This window comes from Aspergillus costaricaensis (assembly GCF_003184835.1).
Source record: "Aspergillus costaricaensis CBS 115574 unplaced genomic scaffold BO79scaffold_30, whole genome shotgun sequence".
Lineage (NCBI taxonomy): Eukaryota > Fungi > Ascomycota > Eurotiomycetes > Eurotiales > Aspergillaceae > Aspergillus > Aspergillus costaricensis.
Window position 1 is genome coordinate 103,208 of NW_020291830.1, and position 13,198 is coordinate 116,405.

General features: G+C 49.4%; 4 protein-coding genes across 4 annotated transcripts; 3 read left to right on the top strand and 1 right to left on the bottom strand.

The window, feature by feature from the left end:
- The first annotated feature begins 615 nt into the window (after positions 1–615).
- BO79DRAFT_210729 (uncharacterized protein) lies at positions 616–2,429 on the top strand. Its single transcript, XM_025682875.1, has one exon. It carries the CDS (start codon positions 1,091–1,093, stop codon positions 2,219–2,221), a length of 1,131 nt encoding a protein of 376 aa, XP_025536441.1. The 5' UTR covers positions 616–1,090; the 3' UTR covers positions 2,222–2,429.
- A 144-nt stretch (positions 2,430–2,573) lies between these two features.
- Positions 2,574–5,540, bottom strand: BO79DRAFT_210730 (DUF1212 domain membrane protein). Its single transcript, XM_025682876.1, has one exon. The coding sequence runs from the start codon at positions 5,143–5,145 to the stop codon at positions 2,749–2,751; it is 2,397 nt and encodes a 798-aa protein (XP_025536442.1). The 5' UTR covers positions 5,146–5,540; the 3' UTR covers positions 2,574–2,748.
- A 1,231-nt stretch (positions 5,541–6,771) lies between these two features.
- Positions 6,772–9,844, top strand: BO79DRAFT_200606 (uncharacterized protein; the record flags this gene model as incomplete). The annotated part of the gene is made up of 4 exons (XM_025681501.1): positions 6,772–8,063; positions 8,391–8,427; positions 8,508–8,655; positions 8,730–9,844. The coding sequence occupies 4 exons, from the start codon at positions 6,772–6,774 to the stop codon at positions 9,842–9,844; spliced, it is 2,592 nt and encodes an 863-aa protein (XP_025536443.1).
- A 732-nt stretch (positions 9,845–10,576) lies between these two features.
- On the top strand, positions 10,577–12,695 carry BO79DRAFT_272889 (ATP-binding protein; the record flags this gene model as incomplete). Its single annotated transcript, XM_025687465.1, has 3 exons — positions 10,577–10,703; positions 10,815–12,283; positions 12,335–12,695. 3 exons carry the CDS (start codon positions 10,577–10,579, stop codon positions 12,647–12,649), a joined length of 1,911 nt encoding a protein of 636 aa, XP_025536444.1. The 3' UTR covers positions 12,650–12,695.
- Between the last annotated feature and the right edge of the window lie 503 nt (positions 12,696–13,198).

The following is a 13,198-nucleotide window of genomic DNA, read 5'->3' on the forward strand; positions in this document are numbered from 1 at the left end:
ACTACATAGCTATGATGGTATTAGGACAGACGAAAATCTTCCGGCGTTGTATCTCAGCAGTAGCCATTTAGTTTGCATGACGCTTTGGGGCACTGGTCTTTTGTTGTGTGCATATCTTAGAGGTGGAGAAAGAAAGATAAGGATATGATGGAAGAATTTTCACTGTCGTCATCAAACAGAAACGGAAAGGACGGATGCCTGGCTGCCCGTCTCCTCGCTTCTCCCTTGACTCCTTCCACTTCACCCTGCCATGCCAATCCTCTCTTCGAAGAGGGCTCAACCCACCTGTTTCCTTCCTATGTATCCTACAACAATCACGATCTGACCCAGTCCCGAAATACAACAAAACACAAAAAGAGAATAACATAAACAGTGTAAGATACCGGGGAGGAAACGCGACTTGGCTCAGCCCTATAAGGCACGCCAAGTGCGGAACTCCTTCGGGCCATGAGCCAATCAGGGCCGGGCTATCCCGCGCCTTCCGTGGAGCTGCTTTTTTTCTTGCTTTGCGTTTGCTTTTCTGGTGCCTTTTTGGCTTGTGCTTGGACTTTGCTTTGCTTTGCTTGACTCGCTCGCCGACCGACCGGATTGACTCGTTCCACCACCATTCCATTCCTCTCCCTCCCCTCTTCTCCCCATCCGGATTTCTCCCCCTCTCCTCTCCTCCTTCTTTCCTCTTCTCCCTCTCTTCTCTTCTACTCCCCTCTTTTCCCTTTCTTCCCCTTTCCCTTCCCTCTCTTCCTTCGGTCCCGTTTGGTGTCCAAACCTTCCATCCTGCCGGTCCCACACCCGCGAGAGGAGCTTGTCTCCTCTGGTCTCCTGACCCAACCACCCAATGCCCCCCTCGCAGGACACCTTATCTCCTCTGGTCTCGGACAAGGCCTTCCATCATGAGGAGCATGAAACGAGTGACTTGCCTCCCTCACGGGTTACTTTAGTCCGCCAGCGACGGAAACTCCGTCTCATCAGCCCGGCGTGGTACCGAAACAGTTTACTGGCCAGCGTGGGCTTTCTAGAGTTCGCCAACGCGGGTGATTTCGCCGCTAATGTGTGGAACGATGTGCCGGTCCCGCTCTATGCGGTTATCTTCATGGCCATCGGGGGCCCATTAGCCTTGCTCATCAGTGTCGCTGCCCTTTGGGATGGCATCCTCAGTTGGCGAAATGTCCGCATTCTGCAGCAAGAACGACAATACCTCCACGCTCTGCGACTGCAGTACCTCAACCTACCCCCTTCCGTCCCCGTCGATCAGGCCTCTGTCCGGCTCATTGACCGCCGGCTTGGCGTCAGTTTTCGCGAATTGGGCTCCGAACTCATCGATCGCGTCGTTATGGATGTTTTCCTCGGCATCGGTGCCCTTCTTGTCGGCACCGGTACAATAATGGCTATCTGGGGGGCTCATCGCCATATCTATTATATCAGTAATCTTCTGTCCGGCTTTGTGGGCAACTCCTTTGCTGCAGCATACGGCGTCCTCAACGCCGTCTGGTCCCTCTACCTTATCTGGCGATTCTACGGACACGACCGTGCATGCATGCGTTCCTCCGCCATCACACCCTTTCGCGATCGCCTCCACCGTCGCTTCCAATACTTCCAATTACATTCGCTCGTTAGCGGAATCACAGGCCTCGTCGCAGGAGCAGCTTCCATGCTCACCTGCAAACGATGGTGGGGATACGTAATGCTCATCCCCTGCATGATCTTCGAAGTAGGCTGCAACCAGTTCTGGCGAGTCCAGCTGGGCTACGACCGTCCTATTGTGACTGAGCAGCCCCACTGGGGCTTGATCCCCGATTTCAAAGCAAGCAAAGAAGACGACGAAGAGAAGGACAGCGTCCTCCTTGACACGCTGGCGTCCGTCATTGCTATGCAAAACGCCCTCACGCCACATCCGACTGCCATGATCGACGTCGACTGGTCCTCTCTTGACTCCCTGCTTATGTTCATCGTTCACAACCATCTCTTCGATTCCCTCTGCGGCTGGCTCGCGACCCATTCCTCTGTGCCCAAGGATTTCCATCATAATTTATTCCGCCTCTGCGCGGACTATACGGAGATCACTCTGACGCTGGCAGACCTGCGCAGTCTGCCTGAGGTCGAACATCCCCGACTCTTGGACCTTTGTCGCGATTTCTTGTATACTGAGGGCCGGCAGGTGATGATTGGTCGGGAACGGTATTTATTAGAGATGGTCGGGTATACCGCTTGGAAAGATGGTTAGATTATCGACATGTTTTACATTGCATTGCATGCATTTTGCATTTGCGTTGATTTTATATTGTGATGCCGTGACGAGTGCGTGTTTTGTTGTATATATGCATGAGACAGCGTCATTTTTGCTTTGGCATACAGCAAGAAGAGAAGACCAGAGATGAGTTGAGAAGATGATCGTGCCGGAACACGAGTCATGATGACGGTTAGATATAAATGACAGTACTAATGTTTTCTTCCATAATTATCTTGCAGTAGACAGAGTAATGGTTTAAATATGTTCATATGATTCTATTATTGTCATTATGTCAATCGGTTTTCTAGTTTAGTTACTAATCTGCTACTAAAAATGATATAACAATACTTGGCTAACATGCGATGCTGTAACCATTCTGAACGCTCGCTGCTTTTCATCAAATAAAATCTCGCCCGCTAAATGCAAATTACCGGTTCCCCTCCAACTGCAAGCAAGGTTGTGCGCTGCAAAACACAAAATGCGATCGTGAATCCACCCCCCACCTCCTCTCAGTCCCACTCCTAGAAGCTAAAAAGCCCACTTCTCCGCTTTCCAAACGGATAAACCACCAACGCAGCCACAAACAACCCAACCGTAATGCCAATGGCGACTTGAATCATACCAAACCCCAGAATGTTTGTTGACATATCGCTAGACGACGAGCTAGATGTAGTCGAACTCCCCGTTGCGTTTTTCGTAACATTCGACCGGATCTCATCTGCCGTGTCGACGCCTGCAATCAGGTTCCCTGTTGCCGCTAGACCGGAGGGCACGAGGACGAAGATCGCCGGTAGGATAGCTGCAGCGGCGTGTCCGTGCCAGAGTCGGCTGTAGAGGTTACCCATCACTCCCACGGTGAAGGCGCCGACTGTGTTGGCTACTTGGGAGTTATTTCCTAGCCGCGAGCTGACGAAGTAGTTGGTTACGTAGCCGGCGACGGAAATGGCGATCATGATGGGGGATTGTTTCCATTTTCCTTGGTTGACGATTAGGAGGCAGAGGGAGAAGGCAGCGACGAAGGGGAATCGTTGTGCGTAGGCGTTGCCGAAGCCTCCGGTTGTCGGGCAGGTTAGGTTTGAGGTGGCGTTTTTGTCGATTAGGCCGTAGATGGTGGTGCCGACGGTGACGCCGTAGCCGAGGAAGAGGGAGTAGATGATGGCGTAGACCATGCGGATGGAGCCGGCGACAATTTGTTGGGATTGGAGCTCTAGGCTGCTGCAGAGGACTGTGTAGCCGGGGAGGATGAGTGCGATGGAGGATTGGGCGATTGCGGAGAAGCAGAATATGTAGTCGTTGGATCCGTTGGTGAAGGAGGAAGATTTGATACTGCCGAAGGCGCGGGCGAGGAAGGAGGTGAGGACAGCGGCGGTTACTTCGAAGACGTTGGAATATAGGACTGATCGTGGGGCGAGGATGTGCTGCATGCAGCCTAGGAGACAGCCGTTGAAGAAGATTATTGGCATGTCGATTGGTCGTGCGTCGAATGCGAATGGGCCGACCATGGCAGTGGCTAGGCCGTAGATTAGGACGATGAAGTATCGGTTGAATCGGGGCTTCTTTGCCATTAGTTCTTCTAGTTCGTTTCCCGCTTCTTCGATCCCTATCATGTCGTGGATGACGTTCTTGTATACGTTGTGGGTATCTGCTAGTCGTCCTAGGTCAACGCCTTGCACGACTCGGACCAGTTTGACTTCTGTGGTTCGAGTGCTGGAGTCATCGAATGACATGATCATGCATCCCGGGACGTAGAGGAACTGGCTGTCAACGTCTAGTACTTTGGCCGTCATGCGCATGTATTCCTCGAGGCGATGGGTTGGAGCTCCGAATCTCATTAACGCCTTGCACAGTTGCATGATGTATCTCTGTCGGGCAATGATCTCGGCAATCTGAAGGGTTACTTGTATCTCCTCTTCTAGTCTCATGCTGTGCCTTCGACTCTTGTCTCGTCGTCTAGATGCAGCGCTTAGAAGCTCGCCGGTAACAGGTGTACTTGCACCGCTAGCGCTGCCGCCTCCGACTAAGGTTGATGTTGATACGTTGCCAGGCTTCTTGTACCATCGGACTTTTTCCTTTCGTGGAGTCGTGGTGCCCGGTGTGCTTCCACCAAAGGGGTAGAACGTGTCACTGGCGAGGTGGAGCCCGCGCGCTCCTTTGTGAAATTGGTCCCAACCGCCGCTAAGTCTGAGCAGCTGAGATAGGACGCCTCCCGATCCCGAGCTGCGGCGAGGTATCGCTTCGTTTCCAGAGTCCTCATCATGGGCAGAAACTCCAGCGGCACGATGCAAAGCCGACTCCCTACGGGCACTCGGACGACGGCCGGAAGCTTCATGTGCCAGGTCCCGGACTATTCGATGCGCCTCGGTGCTACAGGTTTGGTTTTGATCTTCTTCTCTGAGATGCAGGTCAGTTTCGGCGTCGCGACGTCGCTGGTCGATGGGCTGTAGGTCATCTTCGTTAATATCGTCTGGACGACCGAGACGAGCAGCAAGGCTCGCTGCTTTTTCCTTGATCGAGTCTCTGAACGCTTTCAGACGTTCGCGTCTGGGTCTTTTTTCACTCGTCGTCGTCTGTTGCTGCTTCTTCTCATTCTCTTCCTCCCGGCCATTTGTACTGGTAAACTGTGGGCCTCTGTGGGATACATCGGTTATGTCGACTGATGCTTGAGTAGATGAACGGCGTCGAAGGTGAGATGTACCGGGTGAGAGAACGCGTTCGTCTGCATCCCAGATCCCATATTCGAACCTGCGATCCGCCCCGAAATGAACGCGATGAGTACGGTGACCACTGGGTGAGGAATCACTTTCGGGGGTGAGATCATGTCTTTTCTCAACGTCGAAGTCTGCATTCGGTCTCTCGACGCTGTGATAACTGATCAAGGAGCTGGAGCTTGATTCGTTGCTGCGCCTTCCTTCGGACATTATTCCCGCTGCCTGGTGTGATGCAGGTTCAGAGGGAGATTTGTCGAAGTATGAGTGATGAAAATCGGATAGTGGTGTCCTGTTGGCCTATCAAAGGCATCTAACACCACAGTGTAACAGTATGTACGGAACGTCTCCTACCACTGTGTGCGATTCACCATCCAGCGAGAAAGGCGAATTTCCCTTCAAGCCGAGTGGGAAAGGTCGCTCAGGACACCCCCATTGAATATACCAGCCCCGCTTGGCGAGATTTCCTGTGCAGAAGGAAGAGACCGGTTAACAACAGTATTGTTCAGTGTGATCTGCTAACAATAGTAGCAAGATCCAACGAGTGAATAAGCCCGCCACGGGGGCAAAGATCTCTTCTCTCCATCGGCCAGACGTCATGGAGGGCTAGATTGTGAGTAGGCCTGTTGGCGTGGCCGGCGAGGCATATGTAACCTTATCTGGCCGAGAACAGAGTCGATGACGCATCTGGTTCCAACGGTTCGGTCTAGGCTTTTGCAGCCAGCGTCTCTTCACAATGTTCCTCTTCATGTCTATGATCCACGGTCAGTGGTTAACAAGCAATCACGGACAGTCTCCACAGACCGTGCATGTCAGGAACAATTAATGGTTCAACTAATGGCCAGGCACACATATAGTCCGTTTAGGATCGGCTGATTGAGATAGCCTGGACTGATCCGGGACCTGTACATCCGATGAGTCTTTACCGAGACAATCGGAACTTTGCCGTAAGCTGATGATCGAATGACGAAAAACATTAGGTCCAATGAAATCATAAAGTGGTGGGTTACAGGAGGAATTGAGTTGGTTCACATGCAAGCTGCCTTTTAAATCAGGTGACCAGCCGTGCTCCCTTTCACGTCACGTGGTCTCCTATATACTAACCAGCCTTGCTAATGAATATAAAGTTATTGTCCACATCAACCGAGTAGGTATCACTACTATATCAATGGTGTGCTAAAGCTCCAGAGCTTGAGCATATACTATGTTGAGTCTCCTAGAGCAAAGTTGAAAGGCAATTGGACACCTTCACGGATGGCAAGAATAGTTAGGTAACATGAAATGGCTATATGACCACGTCCTGTACTATAAGATGTGATTCCTCTACCATCTAGAAGACCTTTGTTCTTCGGCATCATGTAGACAGAGTGTTACAGATGACCAAAGAGCAGGCCCTTTGGTATCACAGACTGTATCAGAGCAGCACAGGGGAACGCCACATTGCAAAGTTGATGTCAGTTCGGGTTTACATACAGGCTCCCCGACTGCAGTTACAGCCATTTTAACACTCAGGGTTCATCTTGACTGCGCTATACTTTGATCGGATCAAATGTCCGACATCAAGTATGCGAGAGGCTGGACTCTCTAAGAGTACCACGCAAAGGTCCAGGCCTTGTGCACACATCAATATGCTGCATCACAAGCCACTGAATGATAATCAGAGGTCGTGCCAGTTTCAATAATAACTATGCACATCTCACCGTCACGTCATTGTGGCTTGTCCTTTCCTACGTCTAATCCTTAAGGGATAGGTTTATATTTTAGCACAAGTGCGACCTGACAACACAGATATTCTCGTCTCGCTCCCTCGTATCAGTCTTTATCAACGTTATAGTCATCATGTTCGGAATCATCAACTTGCCTAGTCGCTCAACCGGCACTGTGTCCAGTGCTTCGAGTTCCAAGAAGCGTTACGCGCCTATCGTTAACGAGCTTCTCCATTTACTCGACAAATCGTTTCCTTATGCTTCTGGAATGGAGGCCCTCGAGCAAGCCATCCAATCTGCGCTTCAGTACAGGATCGTTGAGATGGAAAGCTACGGGCTCACCTCTGCTAAAGGATTTCTAAACTTTGCAACCTGGATGGTCGATGGTTGGATACCTACCGAGTCAGCAAAGGGTAGAGACATCTATTATATCTTGTGTATCTTCTATTTCGTGTTCGACCAAGTCCCGCTCAAGGATTGTCAAACTGCGATTAGGCCCGAATCTGTGGGGCAGGAACTGTCCCAGCTCTCCCAATGGATGGTGAAGTTTGCCAAGGAAGTTGGAAGCCACATGGACCGACCAGAGTCGCTGAACGAAGCATCACTCACTTCATTCTGGAATGCTCCAAGCTTCCATGTATTCGAGGCGGATGAATCCAAAACCGAAGGGGGGGAATGGACTAATTTCAATCAGTTCTTCTGTCGTCATCTCAAGGACGGCGCACGGCCCATTGATGGCGAAGGTGACGACAACATTGTCATTTTCCCTGCAGATTCAACCTTCTCCGGTTACTGGGATATCACTGACGAGTCGATGGTCGAGCTGAAAGGTCTACCATGGCATATAGGTGATCTCCTTGGGCCATACAAGTCCGACTACGGCGAGTCTTTCAAGGGCGGGATCTGGTTGCATTCTTTTCTGAACTCATTTGACTATCATCGCCAGCATGCGCCGGTGGGAGGTACTATCAAAGTCATCGACACGATTGATGGCGCGGCCTATTTAGATGTTGAATATCAGCCTGATAGTCGGTCTTTGATGCCAAAACGCCCTATGCGTCCTATATACTCCTCAGGGCCTGTTTATCGGGGAGCGGAGGCGACGGATAAAGAAGGATACCAGTTCCTGCAAGCACGAGGGGTCATCATCATAGAGAACGACAGGATAGGCACGGTTGCTGTTTTACCGATCGGTATGGCACAAGTCTCATCTGTGGTGGTCAGGGACGACCTCAAGCCAGGTGCCACCATCAACAAAGGTGATGAAATCTCACATTTTGAGTTTGGTGGCTCTGATATTGTTGTGATGTTTCAGGGCGGAAAGATAGATCCTCATACTCTCCCACAGCCATTGTCACGCAAAAGCGAAGAGCCCTTGTACGAGCATCATAACTATGGAGAGATGCTCGCTAAGTCCAAGTCAAAGTCCAAGACCTAACTTATTGCGGCAAGTCGGCACGATGGTGGGAAATTCTTCATCGTCTCGCAGAGTTGAGGAAAATCGTTTATTAGTTACTGAAGGCAAGAGGCAATTTGCAATGATTTGTAATTTGTTTGAAATGAAAACTTGAATCCTCGAATGTAGTACGTTCTAGCTGTCAAGAATTCCAAATGCAGGATCATGATACTTCTATGGTGTGGAACAGAAAGAGTCATCAGAATGAATGTAAGAAATAGCATGCTATGAAACCGTTGAAAGGCCTGAGGTGTCAATATAGGCTAGGCGGACGGACCAATCCCGAAATAGCCTAGCGCACAGTTGCCAGTGGCTGACATCAGCCATGCACTCGTACATCTCTTGCCTCCATCTGGGAAGTTCCTAACGCTCTGCTTGGCTTACTTTCTCAATCCTAGTGTTGCTCTCAGTAGTTAGTCCCACTGTGGGGGCTGTTTATAATGCCACCTCAAACGCGAGCAATCCAACATAGCGAAAGTGTGGGGAAGAAAAAACGAAAACCTGTGCGCCGTGACCCGGAGAAGAGGCGGCAACAGAACATTCAAGCCCAACGCAGATACCGTAAGTGCGGGTCTCATCTGGAGTCACCACATCGGAGATTAGCTCGCAAAAATACTAATTACGTCCCCGTTTAGGAGAAAAGCTACGTGAGCGCTTAGGTCGTCTCGAAGCGCTGGCAGAGTCTGCGGGACAGTCCTCGGCCATTGAAAGCACCCCGGCTTCGGGCATACAACCAAGTGGGGCGATCACAGCGCCTGGCCTACCCATCGCTTCAAGTACTATCGTTCCAAAGACCCTTCCACTCTATGATGCTTCGGATGTATCGGTTCCGTGTACATCTGTGGCGACCCTTAGTAATTGCCAGCAACTTATCCCAATCTCAGATGGGAGTCCACCGACATTATACACATCAGACTCTACCACAACACCCTATCTATATTCTGATGAATCTCCCTCAACAATAAGTGCCTGGGATCCTCCATCATGTGTGGATCCTTCTCTTCTCATTCGCGATAAGCCCAGTGATAGCCTGGAGCTGTACTGGACAACCACCATTGACTGCGGCTGTACCAGTCCGCATTTCCGAATACAGACAGACGGTCCAGACCTTCTCGGCCGTAATGAAGTCAGGGTATTCAGGTTCGGCGCCAATACAACTACAGCCGATCCATATATCAATAGTCTCCGGATTGATAGAGTTTGCACCATCGCCGCAATTCTTGATCTTGTTAGGCATTTAGGCATTACGGAGGAAGGGTTATGTGCTGACCAATCTCCCTCGCCATTCTTTCGGCCCGGCGCAGTGATGGTAGACGATACAGCCAGGACCAATTTGATTCGCACTGTTCAGGAAACATTCAAGACTTTAAAGCCAGATCTGAGGCCATCTCAAGAACAAATCACTATCGAGCACCATCCGATCATAGACATTCTACCTTTCCGAACACTACGGAGAAACCTCATCACTCGCCAGCACGATATAGATGAGGATGAGTTCTTCGACGATATGCTTTCTGGCTTAGTATGCTGGGGAGGTGCTGGCATTGGGAAGAGGGATCGGCAAGTCTCCACTGGGTATGCATCGACAGGTACGCCGTGGGATGTCCGTAGTTGGGAGGGAAAGTTGTGGTTTCTGAAGAAGTATTGGGCGCTTTTGGGTGGTGAAGATGGTGAGCTCGTACGACAAAGTGAATGGTGGCGCAGTATCAGGGGAGACGAAAGTGAGCAGGAGACCATGTGGCTTGGATAGAAACTAGCTGTGTGACATTTAAATGTTGGCGTGTCATAGACGATACATGCCTCAGATTCCATCAGGTAAATATTGTACAATGCTATCGGCATCTCCTTTAACTAAACTACTTAGCCTTGTAGTTTATCTCGAACCATCCAATGGTCAGGAAGCGTATCATATATGCCGCTGCTACTCGTTGGAAGATCCGACTACTAAATTTTAATATGATATAAGATCTTGCTCCATGCTGTCAGACGAAGGTAGACAAGGAGAACATTTCACGTCACGAAAGTGACCAAGTTTGCAGGGGGATCACTATCTAGTTTTCTGAAAGAGCCATACTCAGGTAACTGTCTAGTAGAAAGCAAAGTCAAGGCAGTCTCATCCTTATCACTCTAGCCAGTCCTTCTTACCTGAGGGGCTCCAGTCTCTTTCATTCACTTCTCCCACACTTTGGAAACACAGCAAGGCAGGGTAGTGAATGACGGCATGCCAGTGTTTGACTTGGGGCTCAGAGTTATTTCCTTGAAGGAATATAATGACTTCTTGTTCCTCTCACTTGAGCTGAGAAGGCGCTAGCTCTAGTTTCAAGCTATAGAGTTAGAGATCAGACCGGCTATTGCAACTCCTCTTCCGTGTTTAAGTGGCTACGGATTCTGCTGCTACCTCCGTCTATCAACTATCTGGCTCACTACTCTCTTCTTTTGCAGGCCAGTCAATGAACCTGCATTACTTCTATCATATTACAAAATGTCTAAGAGAAGAATGGATATAATCAACAAAGGCAGAGAGTCGCTGTCTCAGCATCTCCCTTCCCGCTTCTCATCTATCTTCGACCCAGATCAGACCATGCTAGATATAAGTGAGGACTTCCTCTGTAAGTGCAACACGCAATTTCATATTCTTCGCAGACCAAGTCTCCTCAATTATAAATGAGGAGTCTTTATCTAGGTAGGAAGAGCTAGGCTTGAGCTAATAACTGTACTAGCGAACGACGTGCAGTATGCTCCAGCCGGCACTATCTGCGAGACTCTTAATCTTTATCAGACGAGTTCTAGTCATAACGGCATTATTTCATGGTCTAGAGATCCTGCTGCCGGTTTGTGGGGACAAGATAAGGCACCTGACTCCGGCCAGTACGCGCTTCTTGCTCGGAATATCAAAGGCTCTAAGGGACAAAGAGAGTACGAACTCGACTCGATAGTTGTGCAGAGTGATCACATCAAACGATTTTTGGCCAGGGTCATGGATGGCTACCCTGGCATTACTATGTCACGCAAGCGCGTACAGTTCAGCAAGCCCTTCGAACCGTTTGTCCATCGCTGGGAAATGCTTTCCGAAGCTAAAGACAACGAGTCCAATGCACAAGCTAAGGCCCATGTGGATCTACTTTATGGGATCCTGGCAGCCGAGCTCAACGATGTCATCACGAACAAGCAAAACCTTGTCCTCGATGGTGTGATCACTTTTGATATGCTCTGGACGATCTTCGAGCCAGGTCAGATAACTCTCAGTACCGTGGACGATTGCAATCGTGCCTTTTGGCTTGAGAATAGTTGGATCGGCCAGGGCTTCGAAATTGATACTGTTTATATTGACTATGATGGCTACGAATTCGGGTACAGGAAGCACCGCCTCTCTATTCCAACCTTTGAAGGCACCAAGCCTATTATGTCCTTGCCAGTGATTCCTTTTGTGTTTCATAAAGACAAGGACACGCTGCGCAAAAGCCTGACCCTTCGTGGAAAACTGTGGTATCAGCACAAAGGCCATCACCACAAGCAATACGAAGGCTTGGCCTTGACATCGTATGGTGGTCAAGAGATCAGGTACAAAATAAACAGCCGAGTCATCATTGACACGGAGGCATATCTCGAGTTCCACTCCAATGGACCTCAAATAAGCTTGCAATACATATCCGACCCACCAGCCGATGAAGACTTTCTGATCGCAACTCCAATTCTACGTGGATACTCTCTCAAAGACAGAAAATGGCTGGAGTTTTTGATTGACGGTGTGTCAGACATTGTCTGGAAATCGCGACCGTTTAAATCTCTGATATTGCCTGAGGGCGAGGCCAAAGATCTTAAAGACCTAGTTCTTGCGTTCGCGACTTCCCAGTCAAAGAAATCCGATATCTCTGATAATTTGCTAAAAGGCAGAGGCCGCAATGTCATTGTGCTCCTCCATGGTCCCCCTGGGGTTGGCAAGACTCTGACGGCCGAATGTGTCGCCGAAGTTATGCAAGTGCCGCTTTATGTCCAGAACGCGGGAGCGCTAGGAACGACTGCCACAAAAATTGAGGAGAGCCTGAGCTTTGTCCTTCGTAAAGTTCCTAAATGGAGCGCTGTACTTTTTCTGGAGGAGGCCGATATTTTCACACAGGAACACAACCGCAGCGATCCCCAGGAAAGGGCGCTCTACCATGCATTCCTACCACTACTGGAATACTTTGAGGTAAGTGCATAAGGCAGTCTTCAAGAAAAGTTCTAACATGACTTTCATCAGGGAATTCTATTCCTGGCTAGTAATCGTGTCGAGACCATAGACCCTACCTTGGAATCCCGTATCGATGTCGCCATCCACTATCCCGAACTTGACTCGGAGTCCCGCCGCCATATCTGGACCCGTTTACTCGGAAAGTCGGATAGAAAAGCATTCTCCGAGAGTGAGATTTCCAACCTGGAGGACTGCGATCTAAATGGAAGAGAAATCAGGAACGTTCTAAACTCTGCAAGAGTTCTCGCCCGCTATCGGGATACTAAGCTGAGCTATAAACATGTCCTAACTGCCCTGCAGCTTATGTACCCGACCCGTGAGTAGGGTGATTATTGAATCATGAGAAGCTCTCTATCAGCTCCTGCTTGACCTCCTTCTTTGTTTCTGCTCAATATGCATGTTAGTAGGAAGCTCAAGGAATATGCTATTTGGGGAATGCTCACAATTGCATCATGTCTTACTACTATTATTCCCACTCATTATCAATGGCATTGAAACCATTCAAGTTAAGTGTGAAAGTTGGGTAGTGCTGGTTGCCTCTTTCTTCCCATACACGCCTTTTACTATATGTAATTATATAGAAGTGGCTAGGTACCTCCAATAACCAAGAGTTCCTCCCTCTTCTAGACATTGAAACAGTAATAATACCGTCTATTGACGCCATATACTGCTAAGTACTACCAACTATTTTTCATGCCTACTTAGTATTAGTATAAGTTAATGATCGCCAACAAATTAGGTCATCAAGAGTCGGACTACCTCATTGTCCCAACTACTCTCCATGAGTTCGTGAATGTCAAAAATCCGCAGCTCTCTACTCCGTACAGCGTTACATTTTCCCCTTGGTTCCTGAGGCCCTGAAAGCTGACCTGA